The sequence below is a fragment of the Thunnus albacares genome, chromosome 17, assembly GCF_914725855.1.
Source record: "Thunnus albacares chromosome 17, fThuAlb1.1, whole genome shotgun sequence".
In the NCBI taxonomy this organism is placed as follows: domain Eukaryota; kingdom Metazoa; phylum Chordata; class Actinopteri; order Scombriformes; family Scombridae; genus Thunnus; species Thunnus albacares.
Window position 1 is genome coordinate 20,312,549 of NC_058122.1, and position 22,683 is coordinate 20,335,231.

Consider the following 22,683-nt stretch of genomic DNA (forward strand, 5'->3'; position numbering starts at 1 on the left):
TCATTTTCAAATGATGATATTTCCTTACTAACAGTGGCCTTGAATGTGTTATATATGAACACCATCTGAGCTACATGTGTATTGAAGATTGCTATAGAAGACAGTAAATACTTCTGTTTACTAGAACAATGAGAATGCAAAATGCATAAAACTTTATTTATCAAAGATTTAAACACTGACATTACATTAATATGCACAATTTACAAAAAGTTAAGAACAATGATTGTCAAGCGTTACTTAGTTAAGACTTTTCTGAAATATAATGACCTCCATTATATTCTCTCATATATTCCATCAAACTGTCGGTCATTCTGACAAACTATGACCAGAAAAGATAAACTAAAAGTTTTAGATACATAAAATATTTTCAACAAACCTGAGCTGGAAGCACTGCAGATAAGTATGAGATAAGGTGAGTGGTTATTTTTACAGTTCTACAGTAAGAACAATGCAGGGGTGCAGTGAAAAATAATGTTAATGGTTAACAACGGTCACTGGGTAGTGTCGGGTAATTACAATAGAAAATGTGCAAGGTACAGTTCAGCTTTGATGCTGATAACCATGTCATACAATTTAACGGTTTTATTCAGGCAACTTGGTTTCATTTGTAGTATCAGTTCAAACTATTCTGAGTGTAAATGTTATCCAAATGTGTATGACTTTCAGTGCATTACTATGTAAAGAAACTTTAAGATCACCCCTCATGAAACAAAAGCTGCAGGATTCCTTTTTATGAGAGCTTCAGTTACTCCCAAAAGGTGTCTGTCCCACAAAACAGACAGACAAACACATTCATTCTAATAGTCCTGCAGATCTGCAGAAAAGTTCTGCATCCTCTCCACCACAAAGAAGCAGAGTGTTCCAGAGAAGCCCAGAATGACCATCAGTAGGAGCTGCCACATCAGCAGGAGGTAACCACTGTAGAAGAACGCCACTGCTGCAAACACAGACTGACAACAGATAACAATTTCACTTTGTTGTTTAAAAGAGGAAGTTACTCTCGCATCACTGGACAGCAAAGATGCCCAACAGTGACTCCTGGACTGCAGGAAATAACACTCACATATGTTATTCTTACCACAGTCAAACTAACAGATCCCAATGATGCATTTACTGTCACTTAAAACAAATTAACTCATAGTACAAAGAGTTAAGTAAGACCTTGAATTCAACCACATAAATACAACTATAAAAAAATGTACACATAACTTCGTATTGTCAATATCTTTTATACCATCTTTACTATGTGCTACAGATAATTCCATCTGTGTGCACATATTTAACAAAGATACAGATTTCACTTTAATCATTTTAGATTTATGCAAAATATAAATGCTTAATACCACGTAGAATGTTATGTTTATTAGACCTCTGTAGCAACATGTTTGTTATGCAAATGTTATTTAATGTTTTTGTTTTTATATGCTGCATCTAAATTCACTGTTATGTTCACATTTTAATATCTATAAAATATGTTAAGAAAATGCCATAATTTATAGGGTTTATTTCTTGTAAGAGAAAGTGTTTGCACCACAGGAGACTGAGGAAAAGAGGGGAGATTTAGAGGCGTCTGTGGGCCTTGTTGTTTTCATTTTAATGGGGCTTCAGGTGAATTTATTTCACACTTGACAAGACAACATTTTAACCCAGCTTTGCTCGGCTCTGCAAACAATGTCTGAGAATTGGCAACTCAGGATTACCTGGATGAATTTGAAGATGGCAAAAGCAGGCGTGCTGTGTTCTGCATAAACACAGCCTAATATGCTGTAGAGCTGTGTGTTGAAACAGCTGTCCCCAAGTCCAAGCAGGAAACTACACAACAGGGCAATGGATACACTGAGGAAGAAAGTATAGTTCTTATTAAAACACAAGTTCATTGCACGTCCTGATGACCAACTCCTCCTTACTGACCGATTATTGGAGAAATTAACTACCTTGGAGTTAGAAATGGGTTTTTCTGGGTGGTGGTTGTAAAGACGACAGGGGCGTCATCAGGTATGTTAAGGAAGATCAAATAGAAAGCAACGAAATGGACAACCATTCCCAGAAACACCACAGAGGTTCGCCTGAAGCGATTGTTCTTACACAGCAATCCAAACAAGCCTCCACCTGGCGAGAGAGAACACCTGTATGAATGCAATGACCTTCACAACACTTTAGTGACTGTAAATACACTTAACAAGTTCTGACAGAGGAAATGTAAACTTACCTACGATTTCTCCAATGCCTATCACAATCCCAGAGATCCCAATCAAGCCTTTAGCTGCTGCTCCAAACTGTGTAGTGGCTCCGATACATGTTCCATACACTCCACTGTAGAAAGCTAGCTCCAGGCCTGGAGAACAAGGAGGGCATGCTGTAGCTGCAAGCCATCACTGGAGGCCAAGATACTTACTGTATTACATGAATGCATTCTCCATTTGACTTACCGCTATACACCATGCAGGGACTCAGGAGCACCATAGTTTTAGCCTTCAGAAGCTGCAGTATGGTTTCTGAAGAGGAGAGGACACAATAGACTGATTTGAATTGCTAATAAATAAAGATTATATTCCTGGCACTAATATGCTCCCTTTACATCTGGATTGAGAGTAGATAAAAACACACACGATAAAGCCCCGTTTTCCTCTGATAATTAAAGTTGAGCGAAGGTAGAAGATGTTAAAATATTCTGTCTCTATATGTCATTTGAATGCAGGCAGGAAAACACCCAAAAGAGACTTTCACTCAGCCAGTTAGGGAAATTCAGATTTTCAAAGAAGAAATCCCTCTAGGTTTGTTTCTATATGCCTGGATGCCCCTTTTCTGACATAAATCAGCGTTTACTTTGATAAACCTGATACCTTTAAGGCAGGCGTACACAAGTCTACAAGCACACAAGATACGTGCGAGACAAAGAGCAATCTGATCATCCAAACAACTTGAGGCTGCACTGAAGACAGGTGCAAGTGCAGCAGAGTTTCCAGTAGACAAACAAAGATATAATCTGAAATATACACTTGCACAGGCAGTTTCTGTGTACTCTGATGTAACGCTAGAAGATTTGTATCCACATAAAAGCAATTTTTACTTTTAACTGCCTGAGACTGCCTGCTAGTTTCAGACTAAGAACAATGAAATATGGAGAACTAGGTTACCTGCAGTATGCCAAAGAACATTTCTCTAAGTGCTTTAGTGTGTTTTTCTAAAGCTATTATATCAACTGTGAAGAAACCCATCTTTCAGACGATGTAGATTTACACTATATGTGCATTTTGAACTTGTGTAGATTAATTCTACATGCATACATAATGAATACAGTAAATTTATGTTGATGCAACATATAAATGAATGAATATGTATTATTTTAAGAAAAAACACTGGTGTGTTATTCCAACAGCAAAACTTACTGAACTCTGACTTGGCATCTTGCATGGCAGTATTTGCTCTGTGCTTATACCTAAACAAAAGAAAACACATTCATTGTAACACCCACAAAGCTGAAATAAATCAACAGAAATACAAGAGACACAAACAGGGATATAACTTCCGTCAAGTAAAGAACCGGAGAAGTAATTTACAGATACAGAGACTTAAGCTACAGATTACAAGGATTCCTCAAAATCCCCCCCAGACCGCAAACAGTGTTTTTCACAGTAAATGATGTCTCCCCATAGGATTCTTTGTTATGCTGTTGGAATCATGCACACACTCAAACTCAGCCAATAAGCACGGATCAAATACCTGCATCGAGCAGGTGTCCAGAAAACACAATCTGTTACCAAAATGCAGTCAAAAACAGGCTGAGAGAATCTGTTTTGTCCAGACTTAGCAGCCTAACAACATTTTTCTATATGTTCACCTATTTTCAGTGTAGTGTTGTTCTTTACATATCCTTGTGTTTGGGATTTTAATGACTCAGTATTCTTTGATACCAGCTCTTTAGCTTAATAAAATAAAAATTAAATTAAATAAAAATTTTAATTATATCTGAAATGATGCCGAGGCCCGTGCCTGAAGAGATCAGCATTTAACTGCTGTCACTCTCGAAAAGAAAGTCTCCATCCAGCTGCCCCAAGTGTTCCTGATTGCACCCTCTGTATGAATGTATGAAGTGTTATGGTTAGGCTTGACTGTCAATTTGTCAGTGATCTGGACAAAAGGGTCAGTGTAATTTTTGTGATGGACAAGAGTGGTTTAAAACTCCTGCAGAGCTGGGGTGGATACTTGTCTTTCAAACCTTCACAAAATCCAAGGTGACTTATTTAAAAAAAAAAAAAATCCTAGATTGTTTGGTTAAAGCTTAAAGGTACACTATGCAGGATTTGTTGGTTGGTGTTTGTTAACAAACAGCATTCAAAGTTGGCCTCCCTGACCCAATGGGGGCGAGAGAGAGAGATTGAATGAGGAGAGCGAGCCGCGCTGGCGAGAACAAAGCCCTGAATCAGATAAATAAAATGTTATTTTCTGATTGTTTCACAGCAGTTACGTTGTAAAATAAACACACCCACACCTCTGCACAACCCTGCAGGAAGGTGCCGCATTGCTGGATTTTATGTGGGTGCAGAGTTTCAGCCTGTCCGCTGTGGACTCTCTGCTCTGCATGTGTGTAGCTCAGCCCCACCTTCAGTCAACCAGACACACAGACCTGCTGCTCTTTCTGCATCCATGACACAGAGACAAAGAGCAGAGTGGAGCAGAGGAGAGAGAGAGACGGAGATAGCGATGTAACCTGGTCGCTATGCTATGAGTCCCGACCTCACACCCTGCACACTGTTGGCTGGGGGCTACACACCCACTGCCCAAAGGCCCAGAAGCGTCCCGAACACAGCAAAATAATAAGAAAATACAGGCAGAGGGCAGAGTCTCTGCAGATAAAAACATCTCCAAACTTCTAGAGGGTGATGACTGAGAGGGATTATTTTTGTATGAGTCTATACATTGTGTTTTTTTAGGAAATCCTGTATAGTATACCTTTAACACGGTCAACTGAATGAAAGGTTCATACTCTCAGCATCCTTTTTCAAAAGTGGTTTATACATGTTTATACTGTATATTCTGTGAGTGATTTTGAGTGATTTTGTGAGACTACAGTGAAAACTGTGTAATTACGGTATAGGATATTCATTTACATCACTCGGGCTGAGAGCAGGGACTGCCCCTCCTCTTCAGAGAGCATCTCCTCTTCATGATGGCTTTTTCGCAACACCAGGAAGCTGAGTGTGCCCAATACTGAGGCGACCAACAGGAACAGGAAAATGTTTTTCCTGCTGCCGTCTGAGAGAGGAAGATTAAAATAAACCGGTTAATTAAAATACACAATATATATTATCAGCATTAAGCTCAAGCATATTCTGAATAACAAATCACTCATATAATCCTCTTGATAATGTGCTTTCATCATCATGCTACATTTTGCTATTATAATCATTGCAGTGCTTACTCAAGTATTAACCCTACCTGATATTTCTGTTCTTCCATTCCAATCAAAATAAATGTAAAGATTGCCAAACAGCATGCTGTAAATGAGAGAAGTAATGTGTAAATCAAATCAATAAATGAAAAAACATGACATTAACACAAATCACAATGGCATTTTTCACATACAAAGGCAACATGGCATTGCTGCTGGAGCAAACCCTTGAATCTCCAGTGACTTTCATGCTGTTTTATGACTAAATGAATTACGTAACCTAACCTTTCCCTTCATGTAGGCTCATAAAACCTATTGATTAATGTTAGAAATCCATTGTCTTCTGGCTAAAATAAGACTGTTCTTAATTCACAACAAAAGTTTTGGTGACACATAGTTTTCATATGACAACACTATGTACTACACCATGCCCTCATCCATTAGTCCTGATGGACAATTAGAGAGCTGTAAAATCCAACTAACCCCACACTGTTAAACTAATATATATTGTCCAAAATCACTCCCTACTTATTACATAGGGCTGCAGCTAACAATTATTTTTACTATTGATTAATCTGCCAATTATTTTCTTGATTCATAATTTTGTCTATAAAATACCAGAAAATATTAAAAAAGTATAATTATAATTCCAAAGATTACGTCTTTAAATGTCTTGTTTTGTCCGACCAACAGTGCAAACCCCAAAGAGATTTAGTTTACTATCATACAGGACAAAGAAAAGCATTAAAAATGACTAAAATGAGTATTTGATTGTCAAAATAGTTGCAGATTCAATTTCTGATGGATAATACAAATAATAAACAGAGACTCCCTGGTCAGTCTCCGTTGTCTTAGTTGAAAGTACTTCCCAGTTGCCTCTGGGCCCAGGAAGCAACTGTACACACACAGAATGCAGTTATCGAATGCTGTATACACAATGCTGTATATACAAAAGATTAAAGATCAGCACCAGAAGACTTGTCTTATACCCCAGCACTGAGAACAACAAGGCTATAAACTGACGCAAACAGCTCCCTTTAGTTATCTCCGGCTGGCACCAGTCCTTGCAACACACACTAATGAGAAATGAGCCCCTGCAAAGCCACATCTTATCCTTATGGTTCATCCGTCTGGCCCACACTAAGTGTGATAGAAGTAACATGCTTGTTAAAGTCAAGATGAAATGAAAAATGCCTTTTTAACCCTTTTAGATCACATCCTCAGTCATATTGTGCACCTATTTAACAATATATGCTAAAAAAAAATACCAAAAAAATCAATTTCTTTCTATTCTTACATCAAAATACAATGTTTTCTTCCTGTAAAACTAAATATGACGAGTACTTATGTAGGCTTGAATCAACCAGTTTCAAGCAATAATATCATGACATCCACCAATCAATCAATCATCAACTTTTAGTGGCACAGAGATTCATTGTGACACGCCCAATGTTCAAATCAAAGTCCCCCCAACGTTATGTCCTACGTGTCTATCCTGTTTCACTCGGAAATACGTCACGATACTGAAGCTAGATACTCTTGAAATGCCGTTTTATCTGGATTTTAAGGCCTTACAATGATTCAGCATTTCAGTACACATTCTCTGTAAATTTCTATCACAATTTCTGTCCATCCATTAATCAATTAATTGACTAATTACCCTCTCTCTACACTATATTTATTGTCCGACATTTTATTTGAGTGTCCAAATTCTGTGTGAAATTATATATCTATATATATATATATATCTTACAATAGCAAACAAAAGTACACTACCTTCTGTCAAACAATGCACTGCATCACATTGTATAGGTGCAAAAATTACTGTCATGTCTGAGATTTTAGACTCCTGTGCCTGCAGAGCATTTTGTTGTGCACAGCAAATTTCATGTGTATCAAACCTCTCTGGGCATTTAGGAGTTTAGAAATTTGACCTTTAATTATAGTGCTCCCATTAGGACAATCAGTGTAATAATGGAAGAAAAAAAAACCAAACACTGGGAACACGGTATTATCTGAGATGTCATCTGAGAAATCATGTTTGGTAGACTGAAAAGGCAGTCAAGGACGGTGGACTCATTTTGGGTTGAATCAGACACTGACTTTATGAACACGACGATCTGCATTTTCTGCCTCTGAGGATACTTCTTTCATTTTTTTTAAAGCTGGTTATTTGCCATTCATGGTTAACAGTCCAGTCCTGTAAAATGCTGTGATCTATTTCTGTCTTTAATTACAGATCACCTAAACTAAAAAATGTAGATGAGCAATTAGTTTGTCCCACAGCCTCAGTGAGGGATAACAGGGGTTATTCATAAACGACAACTAACTGCATTCGGTGTGTTTGTGTGTGTGTGTGTGTGTGTGTGTGTGTATGTCTGCAGGCTGTGAAGAACTGATTCATAAGTTTACTGTGGCAGGGATCAACACTGCGGAGTCAGATTAGCATTGCCCTATTGTGAGCCTTGGCGCACATGACAGCCAATGTAATTATTATACTAATTCAATTTGCATAATTTAACAAATACAAATTAGTTGTCCAAGCCAGTGTGCAAGAGCAGAGGGCCAAATATGAGAGATGAAAAAAGCCAAAACTCTTACCCGCACCTGTTTTAAGAGACTGAGGTGTTTTTGTTTTTAGAGTCTGCAAAGAAACTAATGAGATACTGACTGCTTATGACAATTTGTAACAGGATTTATAAAATACATTTTTATATAAAGTATTGAGTAATATCCCTTCAAGCTAAGAATACAGGGGGGTGGGGGTATTCTGGCTGCTGCAGTGTAATTATATCTTTGATCAACTGGGGCAGATGCATCAAACAGAACAAGTGAAAAAAAAAAAAAAAACATGGTGATGAACTGCATTGAATTTAATGATGGGAAGGAATAATGCAATGCAGACTATTTAATCACAGTCCTGAGTTATATAAGAAAGCAAATTAATATGAAAATGTCTGAATCTCAAATAAAAAACTGAATATGTCATTTACTACAGGTCATAGCTACATCACATATAATCTATAATCATTCAAATGCAATGTGGTTTAAAGGAAACATTTGATTTTCAATGAAGTAATGCATGGAGCTAATAGTACTGGGCTGCAAAACTGCAGTCTGACATAACACACTGTGTCAGTAGCTGCATACCTGCACTGCAACAGAGCCCAGAACATCCCCGTGTTCCTGTTGATGGTTGAAGCGTCAGAGTTTTCCACCAGAAACTGTCCTTGAGCTGTCCAGAGCACTGCAGAGAAGTAAGGGAGAGGGGTCATTTGAGGAAGAAAATAAAAAAAAAAATTAACCAGTCACTTAATTGCCCTTGTGAAGTGAAAAATTATCTGTTCTGTGTTGGTAAGTAATGCATCTAACCATACAGTAGCCCAGGGGCATGATAAAAATTCATCACACTGCATTAAAAACAGCCCAAATCATTTTTCTTCATTTATGCTCAGTAGAGGGATTCTTTCTCAGTATTTTCACTAACGTCTATGAGCAAGCTCAAGGTGCTGCATACTATTTGCAGTAACAGTGCCTAACCCATTTACGGTCTAATTTGGGATATACTGTTTATATGCATCATCACGTCATGATAATCCCTGTATGCATGATTAAACACTATTTTAAATTTTAATACAAGAAACTGAGCTTGCAAAAGGCTGCAAAAACTCAACAGAGACCAAGTATTTATGTGCCACACTTATCTCGGGCTACTATTAATACACTGTAACACACTCCAATGTTGATATGCGTAATTCTGTAAATGGAATTCATGGATTCATGTGACGACCAAAGAAATGGAAAACTGCCTATTCTGAATTTTAAAAAGCTGTTAAACATTACAACTCATATTTTAGGATGCTGCATCTTAAGGGAGAGTATTTGGAAAGAGGACAAAGGTGTTTCGAGAACCATAAGAGTCGTCCTAAATGACTGTAATTTGTTCTAATTAAGAGAGTTTGGCCTTTAACTTGAGAACGGCTTTCTTTTTTCACAGTATGAGCTAAATATTCATCGCTGTGATAGGATAAGTATCAGCAACAATAATAATATAATCTTCAACTACTTACCTCCCTCTAAGGATATCTGAAAGTTTCTTTATATTGTGTATGCTGCTGCAAACAGTTCCAGTAATAAATAGCTTTAACGCTGTAGAAAAGAGTTCATGTCTGGTGAGTTAGTTACAGTACAAACGATGGGAGATTAACTTACTGGCTGCTCCTATGCCGATCAGCACAGAGGTCAAGTAAAAGGCCCATGTCGAGGGGATGATGAACACAGCAATGTAACCACTAGACAAAAAGCATGTGGACCAGTGATGAGTGTTTCAGTTTCAGCATTGTCGTCTATACATTGTGTGTAATTAGCATGACAATGGTTACCTGTAAAGTAAGCCACTCAGAAACATAGTAATTTTTGGTCCAATCACTGCAACAACTGTTGGTGCAAGTAAATTTGAGAATGAAAAGATCCCGTAGATGATTCCAAGACTGTGACGGAGGAAGAGAATTATAATTATTATATTAGCTGTTCATTAAAATTAACAGAATCTTTTCTTTTTCCTTTTTAATCCATCCTGAGCTGAATGAACCTGTATGACTCACCTGTGGTATCCACTTCCTGTGAAAGTATCATTCTCCAGGCTTTTCACTACAGTTTGCTGAAATTAAGAGGAAGAAGAAGAAGAAAACATCTCAGTGAAGAGCAGGGTCAGACTAGACAGGATGTGTCATAATTATGCTCCTCAGCCTTTCATCCGGTTTGATAATTTCACTGACCAATGAAGAAAATTAGAAACACGAGATGCGCCTGACATGCAGCTGTGATTGGCCTGTTTGAAATACTACCCATGAGACATCAAATTGTGAAATGAAACATTGTGTGCCCAGAACTAAACTTTCAAAAAATGTTTTATGTTTGTTTTGTTCTTAGGGATAAACTATAAATATATAAATTATATAAAATATAAATTTACTAATTGAACTACAACAAATCCATAAGAATTATATATTTTGTATTGCCAACATATATTCCTATTTATAGGATGTGTGGAAACATGATAAGGTTATATCGTCTTTCTGAATGCGTTTTACAGAGTTAAGAGTTTCAGGAAATCTGTTCCTTCCATTAAAAAAATAAATAATTAAATATGTCAAATCAGTGCAGCGTCCTCTGCACGCTCCCTGAAAAAAAAACTTACAGAAAGAGGCACTGGTTTGAATGAGTAAAAACTTAAGGTGTGAAGTATTAAGTTTGTTGACTTACTTCAATGTTCCCACAGGTGGTGAAAGCGGTGAAAATAAACAGAAACCCCACACCCAAAATCACAACATTGAAAGTCCCTCTGTCTGCCATGGTGTTTTCCTTGTGATCACAGCAACATATTTGTAATCTAATTCCGCTGCTATCGACTAATTTGAACTACAAAACTAGGAAAGACTTCCATACGGATTCATAAAAGACTCAGGTAAATCCATTTTCACAAAGTCGCGCCAGTAAAGTTGACTTTACTAACTGTTAAGTTACAGCTTAATGCGCAAACAGCAGCAATATGAAAGGCGTAGTGGAGAATATGAGACACAGGCAGCAACAGTGCAGCACTGTTATGAGGACACTTCCCTCCTATCATACAAAGTACGCATGACAACTTGTGACTTTAATTAAAAGCTTTTTTTTTTTTATTGCGGTCTTCCTTTTTGGCTGACTTCGACTTCGACATGTCGTCACCCACTTCGCTGTACACGGTAACCCTAGATTTGCGAAAGATCTCGCGAGATTGGCCATTTCAACCTAAACTATCATCTTTCCCTAATTCTAGCCAACTACATCCAACCAAGTCTTGTATTGTGTCAAAACCAAATCAGGCTTAATTACAGCGTTTTTACATAATAAAACATAATTATTTTGTGCAATGAAGAACAACCCAATACACAACAAATATCGCGAGAGTTTTGCGATTCTAGGGTTACCATCTGGACACGACCACCCGCTTTTACTTCTTCTTCTTGTGCAATTTGCGGTAATTTACACTCATCTAGGCTGTGCTGCCTTCCAGAGGACAGTACTTTTGACAATGATTTGACAACTTTAAGTGTCTTACACAGTGTCTGATGTAAAGAAACGATTTCTGTGGCACTTTTAGTAGAGTTCTCCAATATTTAAAAATCACATGTAGCCTATATTCAGAGCCTCTAGATATAAGAAAAGGTGGGCAGATTTAGGCACTGAAATTGATGGAATTTGAAAGGAAAGGGGGATTAAGATCAGTATGAGGGATGAGATCATAACTAAAAGTTAATATTGTCATCTGTAGTGTTTCTTTATTAGGTTTACTATATATATAAGAGAATAAGTTCAGGTCATAGGAGTCCATCAGGTAACTCATCTGAAATAGCCTAGTTCATCCTGTATATAAGATCCTTGGACACATTTCAGAACAAAGTTATTTAATGCAATTCATTCAATGTATAGGAAATGTATTGCCTTAGTTCATTTTCCAATTGATGTGGTCGTACATAGATCCATGTACTACACTAGTAGTACTAGTGGTAAAAGTATGGGCTATGGTGCTGGGTGGTAGTACCACAAGATGATGCTGCAGGAGATCATCTTCAAAAGTTTGGCATTTTTAACATAAACATAAAGTGGTTTAGGTCCTAATGTGAGTTTGAGAGAGTTGGAAGTGTTTCATAAAATCCAGTAGTTGGCGATAATGCATTATTTTAAGTCTCAAACGTCATAGAATATAAAAGAAGAAGAAACCTTGACCAATAGCCATTGGGTAAAGTGCCACCTTTCGGTGTCTGCCTTTGCTGACACAACAACAAAGAAGCGTTAGGAAGCGAGAGCATTATCTACTTATCACTTCCGTCTTTGCTAAAATCCCCGTATGCGGCAAGATCAGATAGTTCGTATTTTCAATTATTCGAATTAAAGTTGAATAATTAGGGCATTAAACTTATTTTGTGCCCCACTTATTAAATTAAAAGTCATCGTATTGGCGTATTATTCAGATTATAACCAGAATTTTCCAAAAACAACTTTATTTTTAGTTATTCCTTTTGGGCATGCGCATTACCACTGTCTTGCCGTTCACTAACTGAAACAACAAACGTGTTAACGCTGTGACGGTAAGTGTAGCTGTTAGCTAGCTATATTCGTACTGTCATTTTAAAATATGTACTAATTGTTTTTTCTTGTTTGTTATGTTGTCACACGAAGATGAGCACGACATAAGTTGTGGTCGACTTTTGCTTCCTGAATATCAGCTCTCATCCTGCTCCCTGTAAACTCTTTGCCACAACCTACAACAGATTGTACACAATCATCATGGCGACCCGGGATGGTGGGTATTGAGAAAATATAGCAATATTTTCTTCATATCTTTGCATTGAGCCTAGACACTGTTAATGGAATAACACGAGTTTCCAACTGATATGTTAATATATGACACTATTAATGCTACGTATTGTAAATTCATGTCTATTCGTAACGTTATTTCTAAAATATTTACCAGTGTTGTAGCTAGCTAACGTTAACGCTTGCTAACGTCAGTCAAATTTAGATCTGATGAGGTCTAGCTAAGGTTAATGTTAACCAGAATTAGGTTTGAATTGGTGAGCTATAGCTGATAAAGAGCTAACTAAATATGATGAAGTTGTGAATGGCAATGACTAAGTGCCATGATGCAGTACGTTATGTTGCCAGTTTTATAAGGCCAACCATATTACAAGATCTAGTGTCTAACTTACACATTTTCGTCGGAAAAACATCTCTGTTTTGATTTGCTCTTTTTTCTTTTTATTATCTCATCCAACACACAAGTAAGCGTTGCTGCCTGCGTTTAGAAATTAACGTTGGAAAGGCCTCTAAAAGGGCAAAAGAGACGGAGTGCGTGAGCAGTAAAACGAAACTAGACTTCGTCACACACGTTTTACTGTGAAAGAACGGTATATATCCATACATTAACTACTGTGTGAAAGTATGGAGAAATATATCATAAAACATGTACAAATGCATTTTTTATACTTTACAGGAGAGCCATAAGAATTGCATCAAGAACCAACTAACCTACAGTTTGTTAAAGGATCTGAAATATAGAGATGTGGTAGACTTTAAATTGGTATCATAATCAAATAAAGTTAGAAATAATTAGTAACCTGAAAGTATACAAATATTTAAAATTAGAGAAAGCCAGTATCTTTATTATCTTAAAAAGGAAAAAAAAAAAAAAACGGGGAGTCGGGTTTCCCCCAGGAAATTTTTTAGCAGAGGTGTTTCCAGAATTGACTCCTCTGCCAGCCTTGTCTGGTTATCAGTTTAGTGGATGATGGTCTAATCAACAGCCACACACACTGAATGAATGACATTTGCTGTGTGAAATAGAAACTTCTGCTCTTTAGTTCATAAAAGTGGTAGTTTTATTTATAACTTTAGTGGAGGTGGTCTTAATTTCAGGCAAGGCTAAGAAATACTGAAAGATCGTTGTATTTCAGGTAAAGTGGTAAATATATGGAAAAGTCATAGTGAAGAACTAAAAACCTATAGCACACTTTGTAAGCTTAAAATTTGTTTTAAAATAATTTAATCGATAAATGTAAAAATGTATCATCAAAACGGCATGTTGCCATTAGTGTGGTAGAAATATTGACATTTTTGTCTGTTGTTACTCTTGATAGAGGTGTAATAAGCTCTAGTTTCAGATGCTTCTTTTATATCTGTAGAAAATCTTTAATGTTGCAATATGTGTTTTCTGTTGTGCTGTTTAGTCGATATTAATCACCCCTCTATTTTTTCGCTGCATTGTTTTTGTAATTCACTACAGACTAAAATAAATTTCACTTTCAAAAACTAAACTGAAAAGTAATTTAACTGGGCCGTATTTCACTGTGTTAACTAAATAAAAAGACCAAATAAAACTTTCATTAACACAGATAGCAGGCTCGCTCGTATGGCATTATATAATACACTGTTCATATGTCATTTCTGCAAGACAGACACTCCGACTTTCAGAATAGTTTCATCTATGTGGTAAAATGTGCGATATACTATTCTGAGAACTAACAACATTGAATGCAGATGCAGTATATGATTTTATGTAATGGAAATAAATCTAAAGTTTTCATGCTCTTACAGGAAGTGAAGAAGTTATAATGGAAACTGAGGCAAAGTCAAAAGAAGCTGAACCACTAGGTGAACTTGTTGAAAAAGGTGACGCAGAATCTCCGTCAGATGCGGGAAACGCCACAACTCAGGACTCTAGTATTAGCAATGGAGACAACACAGACGAAAAGCAGGAGATGGTTGACTTGAAGATTATCTGGAACAAGATAAAGTATGATCTGAAAATTCCTGTTGATAGCACCGGAGCCAAACTAAAAGAGAGCATCCATTCTCTCACTGGTAAGAGCACACAGTAGTTCAAACCTTAAACTAAATATCATTGTGAGTGTTCAGAGTGATCGACAAAGACTAATAATGTAATGACTGTTTTCCTTCACCTTAATAGGTCTTCCACCTGCAATGCAGAAAGTGATGTACAAAGGATTGCTTCCAGAGGACAAGACGCTACGTGAAATAAAGATTACAAATGGTGCAAAAATAATGGTGGTAGGATCTACAATAAATGATGTATTAGCTGTGAATACACCCAAAGAGGTCATTCAGCAGGAAGTTAAAGCCGAAGAAAACAAGAAAGAGCCTTTATGCAGGCAAAAGGTAAGATGTATTACACGCACATGCAGTACAGTAAAGTATTTTCGGTAAGGTTTTGTGACTTTTAAACCTTTCTATAACCCCCATTATTGCAGCAACACAGGAAAGTTTTGGATAAAGGTAAACCAGATGATGTAATGCCAGCTGTCAAAGGAACAAAGGTGAGAGCAAAGTTTCATTTTGTTTGGCTTGTAATTCTAAAGCAGTTGAGTGCTGCTGTTAGAGAAATACATTTATTGAATGTGTAATTTCAATACCAGACATAGTGACTAACTGCTCCATCTCACTAACAGGAACGATTACCAACAGTGCCTTTATCCGGAATGTATAACAAGTCCGGAGGAAAAGTTAGACTCACATTCAAACTGGAGCAGGATCAGTTGTGGATTGGAACAAAGGGTGAGATTATTGCTGCTGGCCTCATTTTGCCGAGCTCAGTGCAACACAAAGATACTGATAATAACTTTTTCTTCATCTTTGTGTATTCTCCTCTGCAGAGAGAACGGAGAAAGTCCCAATGGGCTCCATTAAAAACGTAGTGTCTGAACCCATTGAAGGCCATGAGGACTATAGCATGATGGTAACTGTTCTTGCCGCTACCTGCATGTCAGACTTACGTTTTATGAGAATGCCAAACACTCAGAGACCAAACTCATTTACATTATAATAGTGTATAGAATAGCTAAGAAGCAGACTTAGATTAACCTTTATGTTTAAAGGCTCTGCTGTTATTCACTGTCAGTGAAAAAGAAGTCTTGTGACAAATAATTGGAGATCCAGATCTCTCTCAAGTGTCATTTAACAGCATTGATATAGAGATCATAAAGTTTAGGAGAATGTAAAGCTCAGTTGACAATTCTGTCGTCTGGAAACTGATATGTTTTTAAGCTGGATGTTTTACTGAAAAGGGTCCTATAACTGCAATTACCAACAGCTTTTTATATCTCATTTTTAACCTACGCATTCTCTTTCAAACCTTGCTCGGTATCTCACTATGGGAAGCGCCTTCAGGCATGACCAATTATGGAAGCTCCAATATCACCACACCTGTCAGGAGACAGACCAATCATTTTGAGATGCACAGGCCAGCCTGTCCCTCTTTATAAATGCCGGTGGTGTCCCACCTGTCATTCTCACTTTCTTCTCTTTTTTCTACCGCTTACGGGACAAGCTAGCACATCGAGGTGAGCTGTGTCCCCATTTCTGCTGTTAGCGGTCAGTAATTTGTAGCTAGCTATGGCAACCAATCTTGTAAGGGGAAGGTTGGTCGCAGCAAAGTTAAGGACGTTGAGTCCCACCCAGCCATGTGTGGACCGCATGTATGGGAGTTAAGCATGCACAGGCATCGCTCACAGACTCACTGCACTGCTGCACCATGTCGGTGAGGATCCCCGAGTGTTGCTTGAGAGTGTCGTGAGAGTGAGTGTTCCCCTCTGTTCAACCAACTGCTCGACATTTAGGGACAAGCACAGTGGCGGAGCAGAGGACAAGGATCACATTAACTTGGATCTTGGCGACAAGATAGGGATGCCATCCTTCCCCCTGCTCAGACATCGTGGCTCAGCAGCTCCTTCAGCAAGGAGGCACAGCCTTCCCCTGCCCCTATGAAGTCAACCCAAATAAGGTGAGTAAATCTGTGGATGACAAAGGGGAGGAGAGTGATTCATATGATGGCAAAAATCCTGCCTTCCCGTCAGGTCTCTGTGAAACAGGTCATGGCTGCCGTCCCTGCATGCATGAAGGAGATGAAACAGTACTGGGACAAACTGTCCAACTGCTCCAATGGTCGAGCAGTCGGTGGCATACCATCTCCATCCCAACTGTCAGTCCACCCTCGCCTTGGCTGGGCCCATTCTCCTGGGAAAGATGGAGCGCATCACCACTTTCATGTGCCAGAAAATGTACAAGTCAGCGGCTCAGTCTGTGAAAAACCGTAATGTGGTCACCCTGCTTAGAGCTTATCAGGCTGAGCTGTTCCAGGACATGGGCCACTTTTTAGATGAGGGTTCTCCCAAGTTCAGCTATTTGGGAGGAGATATGTATCGTCACGGACCTTATCTTCCGTGTGTCTAGAGGTGCAGTTCCCCAGAAGCATTGGGACAAAAGCCTTTGCCGCTGGCGGGTTGAATTGCTCATCCCGCCCGTTGGAGGGGAAGAAGAGGCCAACTTAGGAACTGTAGTCAGTGGAAACAGAGGCTCAGCAGTCAGCACTCAGAGAGATCCCTGCCCTGAGCTTTCCGGGGACAGACTGGGAGTTTCCTCTTCCCCACAAGAGGAGAAGAAAACACCAGTGTCCCAGTCAGTGCTGTGCAATGGTCCAGTATGTTCCACCCATTCACAGACACAGAGAAGCACAAGTTCCCGCGGTGCTTCCTAGTTCATGTCTCTCTCCTCGCCCCCAGAACCCTACAGGGTCAGTTCAGAAGGGGGAATTGGGAATGTGTCAGGCAAAGCTCACACCGAGACTTCACATGTTTTTTTCATTAAAGAAGCCACTGTCGCAGCCAGGAATAAAGCTGTGGCCACAGTGTAAATCAGAAAACAAAAAAGTCGAGGCAGACTGTCTCCACAAGAGAGCGCAGCTGCTCCAGTTTTGAGGCTAAAACCCCCAGGTCGCCTTGCTGTCAAAGTGGAAGAATGGCGCGCATGCAGAGTTCATCCCTGGGTGTTTACAACCACTGCCAGGGGTTACAGGCTTCAGTTCGCAGTAAACCATCGTCTTTCAATTGTGTACTGTTTTCAGAGGCCATGGGGGAAGCAGCAGAGGCTTTGGAAAGCGAAATTTCTTCTCCCTACTTAAGAGTTAGTGACGGCGGGTTTCAGGCTGCTGCCAGCGGGCTGTCCTCCATGTAAAGCCGGGCTGTGGTGCATACAGACGTGGGGACAAGCCAGAGAACGACCGCCGCTTAGAACCAGAACCTGAGCAACCCGCCTGCCATCTGGACAGAGACACGCAGAGAGTTTCTGCCGAAAACAAGCACCGAGACCCGGGGAGACATGACAGCAGCTGCTCACTAACAGTTAGATTACATGTGTTTACAGCAGAGAACAGGACGGAAGACAGATGTCTCACTCTGCTACTTTTTGCTGCGACTGTGCTGCGACACTTTGCTTTCCTGTGTCTGACTTTCTGCCCAGCTTATCTGCTCTGTTCAGCCTGACGTGGTTTCCACCAAAAATAGACTAGGTGCATATGTTTAGTGGAGTGGAGAGCTGCTTTTGGGATGCGCTGCAGCGTGTCTGGGGGAATCACAAACATTCACTAGAGTGGCCATGTCAATCATGCAAAAAAGCATTTTGTCTCCCACTCAGAATTCTGTCACAATTTCGAGTGGAGACATTTTGCCAGCACCTGACTCTGTTTCTCTGGGGTAACCCGGTCTCATTATGAGCCTACCTCTGCCTGACAGGGCTGATGGCCTCAGTCATTTCTGTTGTTTCTTAGGGGTTGTTGAGAATGTGGGATTTCCAACGTTGGGTGTCTTCTTTACGTCTGGGCATATGACATCATCTCGGCTGAATGGTGGGGATTTCACCGGAATGTCTCCTGTCTCTCCATAATTGGAGAGACCTGGGGGTTGTTCGCCACCGGTGTCCCCTTAGGAACGGTAATTATGGGGAAAATGGTGTCAAAGGATGCTTCACTGACAGGGTGGGTTGCTGTAATCCTGGCTTTCAAATAATTTTTCCATTCCTGATGAATTGCCATGTTTTGGTCTGGCCTATATGAACCAGCAGGAGGGCACACGCTCCTTGAAATTAAACAGACCGGCCCAGAGTGTAATAATGTGGAGCAGCAAGCACGGCGCACCATCCCCTGTGTATTGAACAGCGGGGCAGATTTGCTCTCCAGAGGAAATCCTCTCTACGGCAAGTGGAGGATCAACCCCGAAGTGCTTCACCTGATGTGGGAGAGATTCAGCTAAGCATCTGTAGATCTCTGCATCGCTCGAAGACATGCAGTGTCTTCTGTTCTTTTCGTTAAGAAACAGAGACACACCACTGGGAGGGGACACACGGCTGAAAGTGAGACACATTTCACCCCACTCAGCCTCATTGCTCAGATACTGATCAGAGTGAGAGAGCAGCGGCTGTCTTTGGTTCTGATAGCCCCATATTGGCCCAGCAGACCGTGGATGGCGGAGCAAGTGCAGCTCCTTCACAGCTAGCCATAGCCGCTGCCGTTATGCAAAGACTTGGTGTGATAGGCGCACAGACAGATTTTTCACCCATACCCTGAACAACTGGTTCTCTGGGCTTGGAACATGAGAGGCTAAGTTTGAATGAGTCAGATGTCCTGTTGAGGGTGATTGAGAGTATTCAAAGCACAAGGGCACCAAATACGCATTCATCATTAGCTCGTATTTGTGAGATGGTGTGAGGCTAGAGCCATCATTTCGTTCCAAAGTTCTGTTCTGGATGTATTATGCTTCCTGCAGGATTTACTGGACAATGGTAAAGGTTTATCCACCATTAATGTTTATTTGGCCACAATTTCAGCCTGCCATGTGGGTTTTGGGAATGTGCCAATTGGACAGCATTCTCTGATAAGGAGGTTTGTGAAGGGAGCCCGCTGGCTGTGGCCTGCGCGCAATCCTTTATTTATGTCATGGGACTTGGCAACTGTTTTGGAAGCAATCTCAGGGTTTCCTTTCGAGCCCTTGGACTGTTGTAATTTAGAAGTTGCTCTCTCTCAAAACTACTCTGCTTAGGGCTCTGAGTCGCTAGAGCCTGTCACACTGGGTGGTGGAAGCTATAATTCTTGCTTATGAGGGTTGTAGACTGCAGCCCCCAGAGACCCAGCAGGGTCACTCCACCAGGATTATGGCTACCTCATGGGCTCTGTTCAGGGGCATTTCCGTGGGTGACATCAGTGCCACTGCTAGTTTGGCATCCCCACACAAATTTATTCGGTTTTAGCACACCTTCACTGGCTCTTCCAGTCCTGAGTGTGGGTTCATGCTAAATGTGTGCTAGTCCATGGAGAGGGCTTGTGGTGTTGACAGTTCTGGGTCAAGGTATTAGGGGCTTCGGAGCACGCAATGCAGGACTGGGCCACATCTCTCACAGTGGGATACCGAGCAATGTTTGAAAGAGAACTTAATGTTACTGGGGTAACTCCAGTTCTCTGATCATCGAGTGAGGTATCTCACAACACTGCCCTGCTTGCATGTGCGGGGTGCTTGGAAGAAATACACATACATACATAGAATGACAGGCAGGACGCCACAGGTGTTTATAAAGGGGGAGGGGCTGGCCTGTGCATCTCAGGATGATTGATTTGTCTCCTGACAGACGTGGTGTTATTGGAGTTTCCATGATTGGTCATGCCTGAAGGTGCTTCCTATAGTGAGATACCTCGCTCGGTTATCAGAGAACTGGGGTTACACTGTTAACCTAAAGTTTTGCATGAATGGGAGGCATTAAATCCAGAAAATTAGCTATTGATCATGGAATTCATCTTATAAATATCAATCTACTAGACTGAATTTCATGTAAGCCAGCCACAAGCACATTGAAGCAAAAATATTCATAATGAAAGTTAATATCTGGGCCTGTATTTATCAAACTTCCAAGATTTCAGCTTTAAAAATGCTCCAAAGAAACAATTTAAGAGTAAAAAAATGGGGCTGAATGAGAGCAATGAGACTCGTTTATCAAGTGACTTGCTCCTACTTACAGCAAAGTGAAAAAGTAACCTAAATCTTAAAATTTCTAGGAGTAATAAATGTAAAATAAATAATCTAATATATTTCTAATGTACAAATATAAAAATTGGGATAAAATTATAGGAAGTTTTCTGGAATGGAAACAAAATTCTGCTGCAAAGCATCCCGTTGTTGGGAGACGAGGTACGTGAAATCAGAATAAGGAGAATTAAATACCACAATGACAAGTGCAGACAATGAAGGTTCTTAAAAAGATTACACACAAATGCAATATTTGTTCTTGCTGTTGCTTTTCACTTCTGATAGATGCCAAAAATAAGAAAAAGGGGTGTAGTATCTAACAAATGTTTAGATGTTAAATCTCTGAGCCAGTCACTCAAGTAAAGCTTGTTCCTGCATCACTGAAGAGTTGAAGTCTATGAGGAATAGATGGTAGAGGAGACAAGGATGATTTAAAACGGCAATGGGCAGGCAGTTTTTCTTCTGAAACTGTTAGACAGTCATCGGTATTGGTGATCGACCTTGTGTAATTGACAATTTAAGTTAAAAGGATGGAGAGTCAAGGTAAACAGAATAGGAAAATCACTTTAATTTGTGCATTGCAGAACATCTATGGAAGTGATTGAGTGGGCTGTAATATACTGCAAAAATAATTTGTCTTTTTCATTGAAAGGTCTTATGACAGCCAGTATATTACACACAGTATATCTACAGTAACTATCAGGCCTATTGAATATTGATTTATTTCAAATATTTTTTATCTATGTTTTCATAATTCATTCTCATTTTAAATGGTTTAATCAAATATCATGCATATACTCTAGATTAGATGTCCTGTGTTATGATTTGTATTTAAAAATGTACCAACCTTTTTTTTTTTTAATCTTTTGTAGGCTTTTCAGTTGGGTCCAACAGAAGCTTCTCAATATTGGGTCTACTGGGTGCCTGCACAGTTTGTTGATGCAATCAAAGACACAGTCCTTGGAAAATGGCAGTATTTCTAATGTGCCTCTTTTTTTGACAATGATGAACTGGGAATGAGAGGAGGAGCCAATGAAAAATGAAACTGGAGTCAACAGTGAGGCTTAAGGAACTAATTGGAATATATTTGAAAGAAACGGACGGATACCTGTGGACTAATCATATTCTTCTTAGGCTAAAAGTGCACTATGTGGCAGCATAACATTTCTCAGCCCTGTTGATCATTCAAGGTTTTCAGCAAATCCAAGGGAAAACAATGAAACAATTGTACAGAAATTGCTAACACTTTTCTTCAGTTATTCTTAAAGAAATAAAACTTATTTAATGAAATGAATGAACTAGAGCAGTGTTGTTTGTCCTGTCTGTGTTGTGTGAAAGTCACTCAAACTTTGTTTTGGATCCAGATTGTGTGGAACCAAAAGTTTTGCATATCCAGACACTGCAGTTCCTCACCGTTCCTCTTCAAGTTGCTTGGGGACTGTGAGTGAAGAGCAGTTTTCAGGTGCTGCCACAAATTGTGAATTAGATTGACTCTCGTACTTGGCCGTTAAAGTCCTTCCTTTCCAGTTTCAGCTTTATGTTTTGGGTTGCTTGTTTGATTAAAAAAAATAAATCTCCCAGTAGCAGCTTCCTTGCAGACTGCAGCATGTTTTCCTCCAGGATTTCTCTGTACTTACCTAGACAAGTCTTCTGCCCTGATGTAATGTTCAGTGTTTAGCTTATATTAAACGAACTGTAGCTCTTGGTATGATGGCCAAAAAGCTTGATTTTGGTCTCAGACTATAGACTATGGTACTTTTGCGCTTTGTTTCAGTGTATACCACATGTATTTTGGCAAACAGTTGCCAGTGTGCTTGTTCAGCAGGACACCTAAATGGAGGAAATGGAGCTGGGTGTTGGCTTGTGTTCCACAGCCTTATTTCTCTT

The 22,683-nt window shown here is 39.5% G+C and overlaps 2 protein-coding genes across 2 annotated transcripts; one reads left to right on the top strand and one right to left on the bottom strand.

The window, feature by feature from the left end:
* Positions 1 to 129: 129 nt before the first annotated feature.
* Positions 130 to 11,125, bottom strand: LOC122966607 (UNC93-like protein MFSD11). The gene is made up of 13 exons (XM_044330843.1): positions 10,658 to 11,125; positions 9,997 to 10,052; positions 9,775 to 9,882; positions 9,605 to 9,684; positions 8,543 to 8,639; positions 5,440 to 5,498; positions 5,112 to 5,256; positions 3,390 to 3,439; positions 2,430 to 2,495; positions 2,210 to 2,335; positions 1,935 to 2,109; positions 1,701 to 1,836; positions 130 to 950 (listed from the first exon to the last, which is right to left on the bottom strand). Exons 1-13 carry the CDS (start codon positions 10,745 to 10,747, stop codon positions 798 to 800), a joined length of 1,341 nt encoding a protein of 446 aa, XP_044186778.1. The 5' UTR covers positions 10,748 to 11,125; the 3' UTR covers positions 130 to 797.
* Positions 11,126 to 12,275: 1,150 nt separating this feature from the next.
* On the top strand, positions 12,276 to 22,090 carry ubfd1 (ubiquitin family domain containing 1). Its single transcript, XM_044330844.1, has 8 exons — positions 12,276 to 12,522; positions 12,614 to 12,737; positions 14,528 to 14,794; positions 14,901 to 15,109; positions 15,202 to 15,267; positions 15,400 to 15,505; positions 15,604 to 15,686; positions 21,669 to 22,090. Exons 2-8 carry the CDS (start codon positions 12,722 to 12,724, stop codon positions 21,777 to 21,779), a joined length of 858 nt encoding a protein of 285 aa, XP_044186779.1. The 5' UTR covers positions 12,276 to 12,522; positions 12,614 to 12,721; the 3' UTR covers positions 21,780 to 22,090.
* The last annotated feature ends 593 nt before the right edge of the window (positions 22,091 to 22,683 follow it).

Excerpts from the sequence above, each read along its gene's own strand:
- LOC122966607 (XM_044330843.1), bottom strand. The coding sequence starts at position 10,747 with ATGGCAGACAGAGGGACTTTCAATGTTGTGATTTTGGGTGTGGGGTTT. Across the intron at positions 5,499-8,542 it reads TGGGCTCTGTTGCAGTGCAG|CATGCTGTTTGGCAATCTTT; the intron begins GTATGCAGCTAC and ends TCTCATTTACAG. Across the intron at positions 3,440-5,111 it reads CTGCTCTCAGCCCGAGTGAT|GTATAAGCACAGAGCAAATA; the intron begins GTAAATGAATAT and ends TCTTTTGTTTAG.
- ubfd1 (XM_044330844.1), top strand. Across the intron at positions 15,268-15,399 it reads CAGCTGTCAAAGGAACAAAG|GAACGATTACCAACAGTGCC; the intron begins GTGAGAGCAAAG and ends TCTCACTAACAG. Across the intron at positions 15,506-15,603 it reads GTTGTGGATTGGAACAAAGG|AGAGAACGGAGAAAGTCCCA; the intron begins GTGAGATTATTG and ends TCTCCTCTGCAG.